This window comes from Trachurus trachurus (assembly GCF_905171665.1).
Source record: "Trachurus trachurus genome assembly, chromosome: 10".
Taxonomy (NCBI): Eukaryota; Metazoa; Chordata; class Actinopteri; order Carangiformes; family Carangidae; genus Trachurus; species Trachurus trachurus.
This window is the reverse complement of record NC_139894.1, coordinates 7,502,055-7,516,629: the sequence shown is the minus strand read 5'-3', so window position 1 is coordinate 7,516,629 and position 14,575 is coordinate 7,502,055. Positions and strand designations below refer to the sequence as shown.

The 14,575-nt window shown below is 42.1% G+C and overlaps 1 protein-coding gene across 2 annotated transcripts in view; it reads left to right on the top strand.

Moving 5' to 3' along the window:
* The window catches only part of pdgfc (platelet derived growth factor c), a 48,643-nt gene that overhangs the window by 24,502 nt on the left and 9,566 nt on the right, over positions 1-14,575 (top strand). For both annotated transcript variants that reach the window (XM_083980221.1, XM_083980222.1), the window contains exons 2-3: positions 3,814-4,006; positions 9,841-10,021. In XM_083980221.1, the coding sequence (XP_083836347.1) occupies positions 3,814-4,006; positions 9,841-10,021 (374 nt within the window). The remainder of the gene's footprint in view (positions 1-3,813; positions 4,007-9,840; positions 10,022-14,575) is intronic.

Genomic DNA, 14,575 nt, shown 5'->3' with positions numbered 1-14,575 from the left:
TTAAAAACATGCCATCATGATGGAGGGCCAAGCTTTAATAGCATGAAAGCTATCGGCTTGTTTCCTCCTGAGCCAAGCAAATGGATATAAAAACAGTCAATCAAATCTGGCCAGTCGCAGCTACTTGCACCACAGATTAGAGGAGCAGTGGACCTTTTTTTGCCTTTTCTGCAAAGACTAAAAAGAAATATTGACTGCAGAAAGAAAGAGTTTACTAGATTTATTTGAATCGTCGCCCCTTGAGAAAGGTGTAGTCCTCTCAACCACAAAATATGGCCTTTCTCTAATCCACTTTTTTATTGTTGGTTTTGTGTATCCGAGGAGTGCGTGTATGATTTTGCAAAAAAGTGTGATTTGCCAGCAGAGAGTGGCCCTTACTTGGTAAGACAGTTTGCACTTGAGGCCAAACTCTTCACGCAGCTATGAAAGAGCCTGTTCATTGAGAAGTCATGCCTGGGCTTTGTTTTTCTTCGCATCTGGCACACTGTCATTCACTCTGTTCCCACCTGGCTCGCCACCAAACCCAAAATGAAAACATCAAAGTGAACCTGCAATCCGCAAGTAATTGTTCTCTCTAAAAGTGTCAGTGAAGTTTTGACCACTAATAGATAGCGTCAATCTGGATGCCAGGAAAGAGAGCGCACATGACATCAAGGTACATTTCAACAAAACGGTGGATTTTAATTGAATCAATGAGCAGTTGGATGCCGTCCTGCTCTTTACACAACTGGAGAGGAAAACCAAAACAGAAACACATGTCGATTTCTGATACATGTAGATATTATAAAGGTATAGGAAGATATACACCTGGTTGCAAATAGCATCTGCCTTTCATATAGCCATATAGCAGATCATTTTTGCAGGTTTCTCTTAAAACAACAAGATTGCCAGTGGATCAAATTACTCTTCCACTGTTATCTCTGTAAACCAATATAGACAGGCTAAGCAACAGTCAGGATAATTGTCGATCCTTGTTTCTGGCTTTAAAGGGATAGTTCAACATTTTGGTAAATTGGCCCAATATAGTTTTAGCAGTAGGTTTGTTACCTTTAATTGTCGCTGCAAGCTATTTTTAGAATGGCGGAGCAGAGCGGGGAGCTGCTCAGAGCTACGCTACGGAGGCTAATGGAATTTCTTGGTTTCCCTCAACTTGGTTTCAACTCATCTGTTGCTGGATGTAAGACAGCATCTGTCTTACATCCAGCAACTCCAAAACGCTCTTGTGGACAAGTTGTGACCTGCACATTCACCACACTATATGCAATATGAGATAATAACATAACATTACGAAACAGAGTTGCTTTCAAGGTAAATTCATGCAAAACCGCTGATGCGCGTCCCTGTCGGGGGCAGATGTTCGGCAAGCAGTCTCTGCATTTGCCTCCAAAACAACTCTGTCTCGTAACGTTCCGTTATTGAGGTGAATGTGCAGGTCACAACTTGTCCTCAAGAGCGTTTTGGAGTTGTTGGATTGTGTATTTGATGAGTTTGATGAGGAAAACCAAGAAATCCAATTAGCCTCCGTAGCGTAGCTCTGAGCAGCTCGCGGCTCTGCTCCACCATTCTAAAAATAGCTTGCACCGACAATTAAAGGGAACGAACCTACTGCTATGACAACTCCCAAGAATATAGGGATTATGGCAATGGGCCAATTTGCTAAAATGTTGAACCATCCCTTTAAAGAATCACAGTTTGTACTATTTTGAGAAAAACAGACAGTGCCCTGCTCAAGTTGGTTTCTAATTTCCAGAGACGACTCCTCTAGACAATTTGTTGTCCTTGGAACCATCCAGAGGAACTCAGAGTTCCTGTGGAACTGTTATTTGACATTATAGAGGGTGAGCACATGGCACCAACTCAACCTGCCTGTGTTTTTGTTCCTATTGCAAGCAAATAACCCCAGAATGAATCACGTTGCTGGGTATGAATCACATCCTTAAATCAAATTTATGGCAAAATAAAAAGTAATCAAGCTCAGAATGGGTTTCAAATATAAATTGTGCTATACACGTTGCACGAGGGAAAGGGTTACTCATCCGTTTAATGCAGCAACAAACTTGCAGCAGCACACTCACGTCTCCGAGCGAATTAAAAGCCTGCTGCTGGGCTTCTCTGATGGCTAGACATATTGGATTGGTTTATGAATATTGAATAATCATCAGCGGTACAAAAATAAATACAGTGCAAACAAATTGAGGGCAGGCCCAGGACAGAGTAAATTTATCAGTGTAATCTCTGAGAAAGTTGTCAAAATTTCAACAGCGCATGTTGATATTAATAACAGTGTGCTGAGCCAGTGTTTGCATATTGTTAAACCAACAATTTTGGTTAAGTGAAACAAACTGTGAGTGTTGACAAGTGCTGCATGTTTAATCAAAGAAATAAATGCCACGGTGCAAACGTGGGGTTTTGTTGCCTCTGTGCTCTTTGCTAAATAGTCTCAATCTGTATTTCCTGGAGACAAACCGAAACATTAAATGTAGCTGCAGCATCACAATATTTTGTTTTTGTTAAATGTCCTTATTTTGTTGCAGCCTTCAGTAAATGACTCATTTGCAGGCTAAACCTAAACTCTCTTGGCCAAGCTTTCCCCAGAGATTGGCAACAGAGATAAAAAGCTAGCCTAGCCTTACCCAAAGGTTCACTCCAACAACTTGCTCTTCCCTCATATAACCAAGGGGAGACACTACAGGTGAATAGGGTAAAAAAAAATTAACTAACACACATCACCATGAAACTTCCCAAGTTTATCACTTACATTAAGACAAATATTTTTTGTATTACAAGTTTTGTCAATTTTTATGTTTAAATATGTAAATTAGGCAATATTGAATTAATTATGCTAATTTGCTATGTAGCTTTCCCCAGAGATTGGCAAAAGAGAAAAACAGCTAGCCTAGCCTTACCCAAAGATTCACTCCAACAACCTCATATAACCAGTTGTGCTAAGGTTAAATTAGACAAAATTTATATTTTTTATTCTGTAACCATTTATCATTTTAGATGGTGCTGCCATGGTGATGGATAAGAATGTGAAGATGGTATAAATCTGCCTCCTCGTGTACTTACATTTGATCCATTATTGTACTGAAAATGGCCCTTTTAGTCAGAGCTACTTCGGGGTGTTGTCATTGCGATGATCGTGAGGCTCAGGTGGAAGCAGCCTGGCAATTTTTCTCCTGAAGGTGACGGGGCCTGATGGAGCCCTGAGGGACTGAATGACAAGCTTCATCAAAGTGATTAAAACCCTGCAGTCGCTGGGCCCACCGGGCATTAATGGCTTTATCGGAGGAGCCTGGTGAAACTCATCAGGCTGTGTTGAGCTTATGCTTTAAATTCATGCACAGGTGCACGAACAATGCCCAGATAAAGTCCATAGAGATAAAAAAAAAAGGCAACATACAGGTTTATGAGTGTATACGTAGCTTAGTTTCTTGTATTTCCCACAGCGTCCGCGCAAAGGCCTGTGTGTGACTCAGCTGCAGGTCTACGTGTCCCAGCATGCAGGTTTAATCATGCATTCAATAAAATGTTTTAAATTATCTTAAAATAATAGTAAATGTTCAGAAATGTATTTTAATTTGTTTGTGCAAGTCAGTGCAGTGTGGTGCATTAATTCATAACCTGAAGGCCGCAGTGATTCACAGTTTACTTTTTCAGAAACGGCACCTTTTTAAATTGCCCACCATGTCCCAGGTTGATTATGATCTGAATCATAAGCCTAATGTGCAGTGTGTCTCGGCCAAACATAATATTATAACACTTAAATTACTCACTTTTATTTCCTTTTTTTCTTTTTGGTTTCTGTTTTAGGAGTGCAAGATTCCCAACAGGAGAAGATCATAACGGTGTCCGGAGAGGGCATGGTCCACAGCCCAGACTTCCCACACAGGTATCCCAGGAATACTGCACTGATCTGGAGGCTAGTGGCACCCAGCAACAAGAGGATCCAGCTCACCTTTGATGAGAGGTTTGGTCTGGAGGACCCTGAAGATGGCTTATGCAAGTAAGAACATATACAAATCACTGAATAAGAATTAAAAGGATAGTTCACCCAAAATTCAAATTTCACTCATTATCTACTCACCCTCATGTCAACTAAGGGCTGGGAGAAGTTTCAGAGTTATCCATGGCTTCTCTGAGTTACAGGGGGTCTCGGCATAGCACGATACCACTTTTCTTCATAAAAATTAAATAAGTCTATATTTCAAGCTTGCTGTAGCGGAAGCTCCTCTTCCTGATTACTGACGCCGGCGCAAATCGTGCGAGATTTGGACGGACCAGGAAGAGGAGCTTCCGCTACAGACAAGCTTGAATCATAGACTTATTTAATTTTTTTCAGAACAATTTCGCATTTCGGGGCTTCAATACAAGACAGACATTACGTACGAGCAGCATGGAGGTATTTGGATGTTTTTTGGTGTGTCTTTTTGTTACGAAGACAGTTGGTATCCATTTGCAACCGTTATATGGACATGCACTGCTACGCCGAGACCCCCTGTAACTCAGAGAAGCCACGGAGGACTCTGAAACTTCTCCCAGCCCTAATTTTGGGTGAACTATCCCTTTAATACAAGCAGATCAGAAAGTGGTTGTTTGGTTACCAGTTGTTCCATAATGACAGACAACACAAACACACAGTTTGTGATTGATAATTGGGAATTGGAGAAAGCGTGTTTGTGATATAACGTTGTTAGGAGTAGCATGCACAAACAGAATTAGGCCAAATGGATAATTTTTCATTTTGACTCATGGGCTAACACACTTCTAATGGTTTATACAATTCATTTGGAGAGATGAGAAAAGATATATTTTACAGTCTAAATGAAAATGTTGTCTTAAATTAAATGACTGAATGAAGGATAACGTCCCCCCCCTGCAGTTAGAAGCAGTAATGTGCAGCGTGCATTGCTCGGCCCCGCTCTCATCAGATGTGGTCCATCCCCCAGTTGGCAGACCAGATACGTGTTGGTCTGAGGTAAAGACGTGTCCTGCCTGTGTTGGAGCCCATCTTTAAAGATTTAGAGTCAGAGTGTGGCCATTTGTGAAATTACCTTTGGTCTGCGGTGGCAGCTCGTGAATATTGAAAACCCAGCAGCAGCAGCAGCGGGAGAGTGATTTGTTTCGCCCAAGACACCACAATGACGTCGTTCAGCCCGGCGTATTTTATCCAGTGTGGTCGATATTTTTAGTGGCTCACGTGATGGTTTTTCGAAAAGACACACGCAGCGTGTGACCGACTGAGCGACAACACATGAACACACAAAAACGCACGCATATACATACAGTACATGCTCCACTTCATTGAAGATCTCACTTTAAATTACTGCCTGGGTTTTGCTGCTGTTTCCATTCAATCTAAATTGTGTGTGTGGGGGGGGGGGGGGGGGAGATTCCAAGCCTCAACAATCGATTTACCCTCCGTGCATTACGCTCAGTGCCCTGCCCTCAGTATATCACAACTGACTGGTTTACATGGAGGAGCCCAATCAGGGGGAAGGTGGGAGAGGAGCTCGGGGGAGGGTGACCTCATCAGACATTCCTACAAAGCCCCCTAATGGATGGCAATGTGAATAACAGCAGCGGCTTTCTGCAGAGCCCACAAGGTTCAGATGAGGGATGTGGCAACAGAAAATGAGAAGTCAGCTAAAGATGGGAAATTAAAGGAATATGTGGCCATGAGTCAGTAGTCGGCCTCTTGCTCCGGTGTCAGTTGTTGTGCATTCAGTTACACTGATCAGTGAAGTGTTTGCGATCCTGACTCTGATACCGGTCCGTTAGCGATGGGTTGCAGCTGATTCAATTGTCCAAAGTGCTGTAATGTGCTGCCATCTAGGATTCATGCCTCTGTTCCACATTATTCCTTCCATATCGGGGTCTGGTTGTTGTCAGTGAAAGTCAAAATCACTATGTGTGGATGCATTGCACATGTAATCCGAGCCGTCCGGCAACAAGCACACACCTCGGAGGTGGGCCGGGTTCCTGCTGACGAATGAGGTTTTATTGTTGCTGTCAAAACCACCCGTGAGGGGAAAGTTCCACAGCGGGGCAGGGTGCAGACTGACAACTTTTGTGCCGTTCCTGCCTTCACAAGACTGCACTAGTCTGCGTCCTCCGGGGGGGAGAAGAAGGGTGAGAGACAATAACAACATCCTCTTTTCCAAGGTCATGAAAGTTACCGCCGTGTCTGCCACTCCAGCGCTCACATGTGTCATTCTCCTCGCCGTCAACCCTCCCTTCACCCCCGCTACTGAGGCCCAACAGGTTTAGATCAGATCTAGGTTTGCAAAGGGGCGGAACATTTCCAGTAAATTTCCAGAAACTTTCCATGGGAAGTTAAGCTGGGGAATTTTGGAAATATTCCAAATTGGAAACTTTCCATGGGAATTATTGGGAATTTATGGGAATTATTGGGAATTTATGGGAATTAACTGGGGTAATTGGGGGTAATTTAAACAAACTGTATCATATCCAAACATAAATGTAAATATTTTGTTTTGTCATAAGCAGACATCCATGCAAAATAATACAATTAAAAAACATGACATTTCAACAGATGTATTTGTGAGTAGAGCTTTATCAAGTTTTAATTCTACTAAGTAAAATATTACTCATATATTCCCGTTAATTCCCACATATTCCCGTTTATTCCCATACATTCCCGTTAATTCCCATGGAAAGTTTCCAACTTTGAAAATTCCCGGAATTTTGCAACCCTAATCAGATCTCAATATACACACTCCTGGCAGGGTTGGCAGACAAACGACTGCAGCATGCAATCACAAGCAGAAACAGACACACACACACAAGTTTATCTTCTCACTGAACACACACGCACGCACCACACTCACTTTTTCTGTCCCACATACACACTCGCATGCATAAGCCTTTTGGCTTTGACTGCATATCCACTTTATCTTTCATGTGTGTTTAAAAATGTATTACCCCAAATTTCCCCTTAGACCTTCCACTGCAGTTGCGTTACGGCAAAAAGACATCCATACACAACGTTACTGACACGCTCCTCTTACCCCTTGTGTCACTGCACAATGCGATGCAAATAAACAAGACTGTAATCTCCTGTCCAGTTATTCGCAGCAATGGCCAGGGATAAAACAAACAGCAGTGGGAGACGTGTTTGGCTCTGGTAGCGAGAGCCTGGAGCGAAGGAGTCTTTGCTAAGATGAGAGGGGAGGCTGTGTAGTTGAGATGCTCATCTGCTATTCTGTTTGTCTGTGGCACGATGAAAAGCATTCTTACCAAATCCACTGGAGGAGAGGCATATTGGAGAGGGATTGGTCTTGCTGCTGTTGGCATGGCAGCAGAGTCGTGCTTGACGGGCTCACAGATAGGACCGTTCTCTCCCCGACTTGGGTCTGAAAAGGAGAGGACTGTTTGTGTTGCTAATCTGCGTCATCTCCGCGGTAGATATTGTAGCTATTAATAATGTAAAAGGAGAAAACTATGTAAGAGAAAAAAGGCTTTTGTGAATATTAAATACAGTTTTTTCTTGCAGTGTGTGCAGGAAGGGGGGGAATCCTTTCTGGTGGATCTGTATATAACATTCCTCCGCTGCTCTGATCCTCTTCACTGGGACTGTACATACAGTTCACTATGTATGTCAGTGCATTTGTAAATCTGAGAAACCGCTGTTCAACATGGTGATTCTGAACACATGGCGATGTGTAATGATCAGGGCGTCGTGCATTATTGATGAGCCATCTGTCAAAGCTGTGGAGCTGTCTGAGGGCGGATTCTTTAGTGAGGAAAGCTTCTCTCTTCACTGACCTCCATCTAGAAAGCAAAGAGAAGCTAAACTGATATTTTATCCTTTTTTTTCTCCACCCAAAAATCAGTCTGGCTCTGATTAATATAAACAGCGTTGTGCAGTTTTCATACATTTAAATTGTGAATATATGGTTTTCCAAAGGAGCAGTTTCAGCTTTACCTTAAGTTTGTTTGTGCAGATCGCAAACTTCCTGTATAAATTTCCAAATCAAAGGCCGCACATACACACACACACTAGTCTCCACACCCTTTTCAGTTTATATAACATCAGAGAAAATCCATTTTTAGTCTTGTTCATGTCCCTCCATGTTGTTTTATTGAAACCAGCTTGAACTGAATCTGTCAAGCTTGTGCAAAATGTAAACAATGTCCTTGAAATCCAAATATCCGAATTGGCAGCACTGAATGAGAGGTTAGTGTGCCTGTTGACGCAAATGGCAAAGTGATTAATCCCAGACTGTGAAGAGTCAGTGAAACAAGGCCGTATTGAATGCGACGCAGCCACTCGTTACACACACAGGTATAAATAATAAAGGCTGAACTCCTGAACTGCGCGTCTTAAGTGCTGAGGTTGGTCGATGTTAGCCTTGGCACACCGGAGGAGTCTGGAGCACGGCCATATGCCGCTGCACTTCATAATGTTTACTGGTATTATGGGTTGGCAGGGTGGCCGGTGGAGAGACAGACTCTCACATAATTACAGGGCATAAAGTTTGATTTCCACAACAAGCAGAATGGTGCTTGTATTTATATTTTTGCTGAAATGAAATTTATCTTTTCAGAAATTCACAAGAATGAATAATTTAAAAAATGGTGAAATTTTTTATGTTAAAGCTGAATATCATTTAAAACACTTTTTATTTTTTTTTATTTAAAAAAAAAAATAAATACAGTGTTTGGTTTTCAGCCGCCAATAGTTTCTGCAACTTTCAGTGATTATGTTTATAGCCAGAAAACTACTGTATAATTTAAACTCTGTTGCCGTCCAATTACATGGATTATTTCTGTGGTTATTGAAGAGGAGTCGCTGACAGTGAAAATGGTAATCCAATCCCGACTACTCAACATAATACTGTCAAAATTAAAGAATAAAAGCACATGGTCATAAAATTGTTTTTGAAAAATAGACGAGGCCTGCAGCTTTCCCACAGTCAACAGACGCTGTTGCATAGCCATCTAAAGCTTTAATTAAAGACTATATTTCAATGACAACATGTAGCATCAGTGTAATCGTGGTGGATGGAAAGCTGCATCAGCAGACATTAACCGCTGAACAGTAAGAACAGCTGTTTAATGCTGCGCTGTCAACCGACCTGAGATTTGTCCTCAATACACTGACGCTCTCTTTACGTCATTTGGTTCATTTAATTTTAGGCAGTAAATAACAGAAATAAATCTCATCTCTCAACACAGTGAAACTGCAACCTGCTGTTAAAGATATTTTCCTTTCTTTTTTTTCTTTTAAATGAGGTTAAACCTTTATTTCCCCTGGCGGATTTATTGATATTAACAACCTGCACCTTTAGCGGGGGTGAGGCAGACCTGAGGAGACAGCGCCACAGCAAACTTAAAAAGTGCTGACAGATTTAACGAGATATAATTAAAACTACAAAAAGCAGTGGCCGTTAATGATAAGTATGGGAGTAAATTAGGATTAAGTATACGGCTTCACACTGATGTTGTGTATCTCACCAACCCCTTACCCCCCAAACACACCCACTTTTTTCTCTTTCTCCTTTACATATTTTGTGTTTTTGGTTTTGATTGTGTTGTGTTGTATTATCTTGAGTTGTATGTTTTGATTTGTGACAGTGGAAGGCTGCAATCTTGTGTTGCTTTTTTGATGAGCTTGTCTTGTTGTCGGAAAATGAAAATGAAAATTAAAAAAAAAAAATCAAAATAAAGCTCAAACAAAGCCTGTAGTAGCTGGAGGTTGTGTTTTGTTGTTTGTTTTTTTTGGGTAACTCTGGTAACTAACTGAATAAATTGGACCGAGTGTGATGAGTGTCGTCTCAGAGACCAAACTAATCTCTTCTCTCTCCACCTCTGAAGGTATGACTTTGTGGAGGTTGAGGATCTGACGGAGAAGACCATCCTGGGTCGCTGGTGCGGGTCGCAGTCGGTACCAACTAGTCACACGTCCAAGGGCGGTCAGATCAGGATCCGTTTCGTCTCTGATGAGTACTTCCCCTCTGAGCCGGGATTCTGCATCCACTACTCCCTCCTGCCTGAGGTAAGCACACCACCACCAGAAAGTTGGGGCCACAAAGCTGTCAGTGTGTTTTTCTGCTTCCGTCTCCAACCTCAGGGAGTTCACATGGGAGTGATTAATCTCTCTAGCATGCAAACACAATTAAAATCATTTGCTTGTTGCATAACACCGTCTCTTAATTTGCAATCACCTATACTTCTGCCTCAGTGGTGCTGAGGGTTAAAGCATTGTTGGGGAGGAATGACTTTGGAACATCTGGCAGCCGTGTCATTTTACATTGCGATGTAGATCATAGACTGTAAAAAGCACCCGTGACGTCACCCATTGGTTTGGGGGAGTCTATTTGTGCCTCTACTATACGAGCATTTGAACTGCGCCATCTTGGATTTTAGTGGGAGTGTACTTTCCATATTTGGAGAGGTGCGGCGGTTTGCCGGCCGAGAACCCGCCCGCTGAACTCGAAAGCAATTAACCAATTAACGGCCGGTAACTGTCTGCGAACCTGTCACTCAACGTAACCACCCCCCGATTTATGAAGCCTAAACAACACTAAAACGGTTGTGGTACAAAAAAATTCACCACCCCCACAGTGTTCACGGAGGTGGAAACTATCGGTAGAGACCAAAAAAATAAAAGGCACCAGGCTGTAAATATGTTTTTTTAACCTGTTCACGCAGGCCCCCTAGTGGTTGGGACGCCGGCGTCCCAAATCAATAACACATGAACGGCGTCCTTAATATAACGGAAAGTAGGCATGCTGTAATGAAAACTCCACCACAGACCTTTTAAGGACACTTTCGGCAACAAGTAGAAAAAAAATGAAGTTTCTAAGTGCTACGGTTTTTTCACAGTCACTGAAAATGTCTCAAACAATATCAGACTACGGCAGCCCACAAGCGACGTCACGTCAACAACGAAGGTGATTTTAACATATATGTACCATCTGTACACCTCTTCTTTCACCACCAAAAAATCATAAACTGTCATATAAACAAAAGCAAAACTCAAAAATGCAGTTTTTACCCCATTAAAGGTTTAAACCAGCCTGCTCACTGAACACACACAAACCCGGAAGTCATTTTCGAGTGCCGAAAAAGACGGACATTTGTCAGTCACAAACCCACTAAAACACTGAATAAAATTACAAGCTTACCCTCTTTTTCAAGCTGAAGATGTGCTCGACAAAACAGGCATGGGCGATTTAATCCATCGTGACCAGATAATCCATTAATGGTTACGTTTACCCGCAGTGCTAATGCTATGAGCTATTATCCGTCAGACTGCGCACCCGCTTTGCGCATCTCTCGTCGCCTGTCAATCAAAGTCACGGGGTGAAAACTTTTGGTCCAATAGCAGAGACTCTAAGGTGGGACCTGATGTATAATGATCCCTGATTGGGCAAAGCTTAAGCCTGCACCAAGCTGGTTCATGTGGTTCCCTCTCCCCTAGTGTCAACATGTAAGCAATACAAGTCTCCACAAAAAGTGTGTTTTTAGTGTCGAAATGTCGAGGGGGCGGGGCTTGTGGGATTTCCATGTGTAGCTACATTGCATTTTGTCTTTCAATATTTCCTATTCAAATAAACAGCAGAAAGTGCCACTTTTCCCCAAATGAAATAAAATATTTTAAATGAAACAAATCCACTTTTTCTAAATGGGATAGCTACTTGACCCTCATTCTGCTTCACATGTGACGGATGTGCGCGCATGCTGACAGGCGACAGAGTCAAGAGATCAGCTGTCCGGGCTCCCTGCAGTCTAGGTGATGGTGCTGTTGATGATGAGTCCAGCTCCGCAAAAAGGGCAAAATCATCGGCAAAACAGGTGGATGCAATGGTTGCATGCATTCAGAGGACCGCGGACATGCACAGAAAAAAAGAAAGAAACCGAATGCGCGCTGCCTCGTCCGCTTGTACCGACAGCATCGTTAATAAACCACAACAAAAGCACGTGTAGCCCCCCCCCGCCCGCATATCTGCTGCTGTTAAAAAAAAAAAAAAAGGGGCCGACAATTCGACAAAAAGTCGACACAAGGGCCTCGACAATCGACAATCCAAATCCCGTGTCGTTCCCATCCCTAGGTGTAAAACCCACAACCCCCTTGATGTAGATACAGCATAATAATACTCATAATTCCTGCATTGACAATGGTGACTTTGAGTTCCCCCAGCCGAACTTAGAGCAATGCATGAGCTTTCCTTTAATACTAGAAGATTTTCAAAGTCTACGTTTGATATTTGTCACTTTCCGAGTGTCAGTTTTCCTGTCAGACTGTAATTTTCTCATTCTGCGGGGCGACTGCGGCTTCCACGTTTAAATAACTGTTACATTCTCCATTACTGTTCTATATAAAGCCATATACCCTCTGAACCTGCACTGTATCTATAGATCCAGTCTGACAGATGAGGTGTCTCGGTGTCACTGGTGGTGTTGCCTGAGACCGAAATGGAGAAAATAAGTGGTTTCACATTCACAAAGAAGGTCCTCTGACCTCCGGGGGGATTCATTCATGCCCCCGAAATGAAAGAAGGAATTAAGAGATAAAAGTGCTTTTTGTGTGGGAAATTGTCAGGCTGCCGTCTGCCTGTTTCATTTTCTGTTCACATGTTATCTTCACATACAGTAGCTCAACGGTAATACCCTGTTTTATGTGTTTTTACAATACCCCGCTTCACAAAGATACCCCTGTTGTTTGACTCTACACTTCAGGCAACGTATCAGAACTGCTCTGTCTCTCTGCTTCTTTCCTGTTATGTCACTCTTTCACTTGTCTTTGCTTGTAATAAAGACTATAATCACTAGTTTCATCCCTCATTAAACTTTGTTTCTATCCTCCCTTTAGACTTTTGGCAGATACTGATCCAATAAAATGTCGAGTCTGTGCATAACATAAGCTTCGACACATTCGGTGCATCACCGGTTAATGCGAAGGACTGTTGCATAGCCTAAGACTTGAGCAGCAGCTGTAGTCAGTGTGATCTTTTATGATTTAAAAAAAAGACATGAACTCAATATAAATGGGTGGAGTCAAACTGGAAAAGTGCAGCATTTGTCAAAAATGAATGACAAATCAACAAGCTCTTGCCAGTGACTGTTGTTCGTGCATCTTGACCTTTTAATTCCTGTTTTAGTCAGACATGAGCTCAATGAAAATGAATTACTGTCCGACTTGTTTTAATTTTCCCATTTTCTTGTTTATTGTAAGGGTTAATGACTCAGGGAATAACTGACTGTTCCTCTGTCGCTCCTACACGCTCATGTGGTTTAATTTAACCTTCTGGGAAACTCGTTTCTTAAAAAATGTTATCTCTATGTCAAATAGTTGCCCAGATGTGTTATTTACATCTGTGCTAGTTGCTATTGAGTTAATTTCCTAACTTGCTGACTCCATTTCCATTTATACAAAGCTGTTTCCTGTCTACAAAGATGTGTAGACTTGATTAGTCAGTTGTTTCTCCAGCCCAGCGCCAACCGCCATCAGTGAGTACAACACCAGGCCGACGTGTCGTGTGTAATGTGGTCAGTGATTCAGAGGTCAGGAACTAAGAATTGGACGAGCTTGACATCACCTTACCAGAAATGCCACAGGTCTTTGGCTCCTCTCGCTCAATTTTTAACAGAACCAGTGAAGTCATATTTTACCTCCAGACAAATTCTGCTTCCAGCGAGTGCTTGCGTAACTACTGTAAAATTCAAATATGTGGTGAAGAAACACTTTCTTTGCCTATGTACATCTAATTATCTTTGTCTGGATTGATCCTCTACCCCATCATTCATTCCCTTTCACTTTCACTTGCCCTTTTTTTTTTTTTTCTGTCCAGATCTTCAGACCACACACGTTCACAGTCAATCCCTCTGTCCCTGTGAACCTCGCTGACAAAAGCCCGGAGATAAACTGAAGAGACAACTGCCATGTTTTAACCTGTCATGTTTTAGTTCTGTTCACTTGCTTTAAGTAAACAGCTCTACTCCTCATTAATCCCTAATGGCCCGCAGCACTGTGAAATCTGACAAGCACAAATAGGCAGCTGAGGTCACTGATGGTGATTTGTATTCCCGCTGTAACATCGCTCCCCACTCCCCTCCCGCTCTCCAAAAGCTTCTGTTTTGCTCCTTTATTCCTCATACACATTATTACTGCATTCCTTCTTCATCCTTAAAATCCCAAACAACATTGTTGATAGCAGAACTAACCGACAGAGGATTCACATGTCACGCTGAGCATCAGAGGTGCATTCTCACCAAATACAGATGTCTTAAAAGTGACAATACAACTAGTCCACGTGATCGTCAATAAGTGTTGTTGAATTAATGTAAATGACAGAGTGCAGATGCCAAGTTTCTGAAAAGCAGGTTTCTCAGCCTCAGTGTGGGAATGAATTGTATCAAACTGCACTTTACATATGTTTATTATAATGACTGTTAACTGTAGTGGCTTGTGATTTTAAAGGCACAAAAAACACATTCCTTTATATAGATTATCAGTTCTGAAAGTGTTGAAGTGTTGATGAAACTAATGATCAGTTTTACTTTTGTATTTTTTTTTTACTCCACTGCAACAAAGTGTTAAAGGGAC